A 2,437-nucleotide genomic window follows, 5' to 3' on the forward strand; every position below is an offset into this window, starting at 1 on the left:
TTCGCACGAATTCCGCGGAGCTGCGAACAGGAGCAAGCCAGAGGTCTTTAGCCAATGTTTGAAAAAAGTAATGATAAATCATCTGACAGCATGTTGACTGCTTTGTTTTTATTTCTCTCGCATGACCTCACCTTGCCATCTTGCAAGAAATAGTCCAACGTTTAAGAAACACCTGCCCCCACCCTATCTGCCTTGGGAAATGCATAAATCTCCACAAAAATGTAGCACGTCATGTTGGAACTGCTCTGGAGTGGAGTTCATTCTACTCGGAAAATATTAGTAGTGAAAAAATTCATTGACTGAGCCAACCATTCTAGGATAGAGCCGACAGTATGTCTGAAATTAGAAGTGTCTTCGTTAGAAATTTACAACGGTGCGAGTTTGTCAAAATTTGGATGACTTTCCTCTAAAATGAAACAAACAGTGTCACCGGTTAAAGAAACAATTTGTTTTGATGTTTTTGTTTTCTTATGTTATTCCTAGAAGCTTCATACTTAAATTATATTTCTTTGCTACACACGAACACTGCACATGTTATCGTACGCTTTTAACGATTTGGAAAACCGGAAAAGTAGTGGTGGGTTTTGAGCTATCTAAACTACCTTAGCACTCTTTATCCTTAATAACTGAGAACGATGGAAAGAGTTTAAAATTTGTAGAAAGCCGATTGGAAAAATTTTCCTGGTTAACAATGATAAACTTTTCATGAAAATGTAAGTCAGCATAAATGTTCGCCTTCAAAGTAATTACCTCATCATGTCACAAACAAAACGGTTCAGTGCGCTGTAAAAACTGCGCATCGCAGCAGCAGCTCACTGGAAAAATATTAAATGCTTCTCTAGAACATAGTAACAATCTGTTCCATGCAAATTAAATGACTATCGTTCCTAGACTGTGTGTGAAAAATTCTATGATTTTTCTTCATTTTTTGGCAACATTTCTGGCTCTTTGTTAAAAAGTATATGAGGGCTTAAAAAAAGGTTGGTCCATCCTAGACTGATAGACTAGTTAAGTAAATTTTTGACAGCGTTTTTCTCATGTAGCAATGTAATATTGAATAATAAAAAAAGTATAAAAAACTGTTGGGAAAGAAGCAGCTGACAATTTTCGAGAAATTGTGTGCAAGTAGTTTCACATATTTACAATCACTTTTTTATAGGCATCGAACTAGAGTGGAGTGCAGCAGGAAAATAGTTCTCACAAAATGTGGAATATGATGTGTGACGTGATGCCAACCATTGTCGAAGACAGCATCAGTCAACGAAGTTCTCAATTTTCTGGCGAAGATGCCAATTTTGAGCAACTTATGGTATCCATGCTAGACGAGAGGGATAAATTAATGGATTCTTTGCGCGAGAGTCAAGAAAGGCTTCAAGAAGCAGAGTCACGTCTTCAGGAACTTGAAAAAGAACGAGATGCGCTTAATCGGCAAATAACTGCAAGTGTTCCTCAGGTAATTAAAGTAAAAAATGACGTTAAATATTGCATTTTTGTTCTGTCTGTGCTTGTAATTATTTTATACAATCTATTTTATGAAATGAAGAGGAAATCACTTAGCTTTATTAACATTATACCGAACTAATAGTGTGCATTTCGCGAAGTATACACAATTTAGCAGGCTGTTCTTCGAACTTCTTCAAATACAGAATGTTATCGAAACTCAAATTAATAATCTTGGGTCAAAGTTTCTTTCCTTTATTCGGTATGGAAAAAAACTTAATATCCTTTGCAGTTTTGCGTGCGAAGTCAGTCACATATCCCGTGCCACTTATTTTTGGTGGGCCTGTGTGACCAGAAATTTCCTAGGCTTTTCTTTACATTTTACATCTAAAGAAAAAATGGAACAAGCCCGAAAAATTTGGGGTTCAAATTTAGATTTAGCTCGCAAATCTTCAAAGGATATGGCATTCCCCCCCCCCCCTCCGTGAAAAACTATATAATATGAGAAAGATCTTCAATTTCCATAGAATTACCCAAGCTGCGGGAAACAGAAGGCACAATAGAGAATTTCTGTGTACAAATTAAATCTCTATAAGTCGCGATACTTGATAACACAGCCACACAAAAAAAGTGTGCGGATCTGGTAACAAGACACACGTATTCCTGATACTGAGGCAACTGAGGCAAATAAATTTCAAAATAATGTCAGTGATGCAAATTTTCACTTCAAAAACATGTCGACAACTGTGGAGGATCAACCCTTGCCTGATATCAACTTATTTAACATAACTTTACCCAGCAGAATCTGACCTCACCTAACCTGAATTAACAGAAATTTATTGAACTACACGTAAAGCTCTGGAAGCATATTTTCCCAGTAGCAAATGTGTGCTTCATTAAATGCGTCAACTCGAGCCTAACCTAGAAATAAATCTAACCTAGCCTAACCGAACCTAACTTCACGTAACACAATTAAACTCATTGTGTTTTCCCGTTG

General features: G+C 36.8%; 1 protein-coding gene across 3 annotated transcripts in view; it reads left to right on the forward strand.

Annotated features, from left to right (window-relative positions):
• LOC117166917 (liprin-alpha-1) overlaps positions 1-2,437 on the forward strand; it is a 690,677-nt gene that overhangs the window by 43,359 nt on the left and 644,881 nt on the right. For all 3 annotated transcript variants that reach the window (XM_033351369.1, XM_033351368.1, XM_033351370.1), the window contains exon 2: positions 1,160-1,453. In XM_033351369.1, coding sequence (XP_033207260.1) covers positions 1,205-1,453 — 249 coding nt within the window. In that variant the 5' untranslated portion in view covers positions 1,160-1,204. The remainder of the gene's footprint in view (positions 1-1,159; positions 1,454-2,437) is intronic.

This window comes from Belonocnema kinseyi, chromosome 2 (genome assembly GCF_010883055.1).
Source record: "Belonocnema kinseyi isolate 2016_QV_RU_SX_M_011 chromosome 2, B_treatae_v1, whole genome shotgun sequence".
Classification (NCBI taxonomy): Eukaryota; Metazoa; Arthropoda; class Insecta; order Hymenoptera; family Cynipidae; genus Belonocnema; species Belonocnema kinseyi.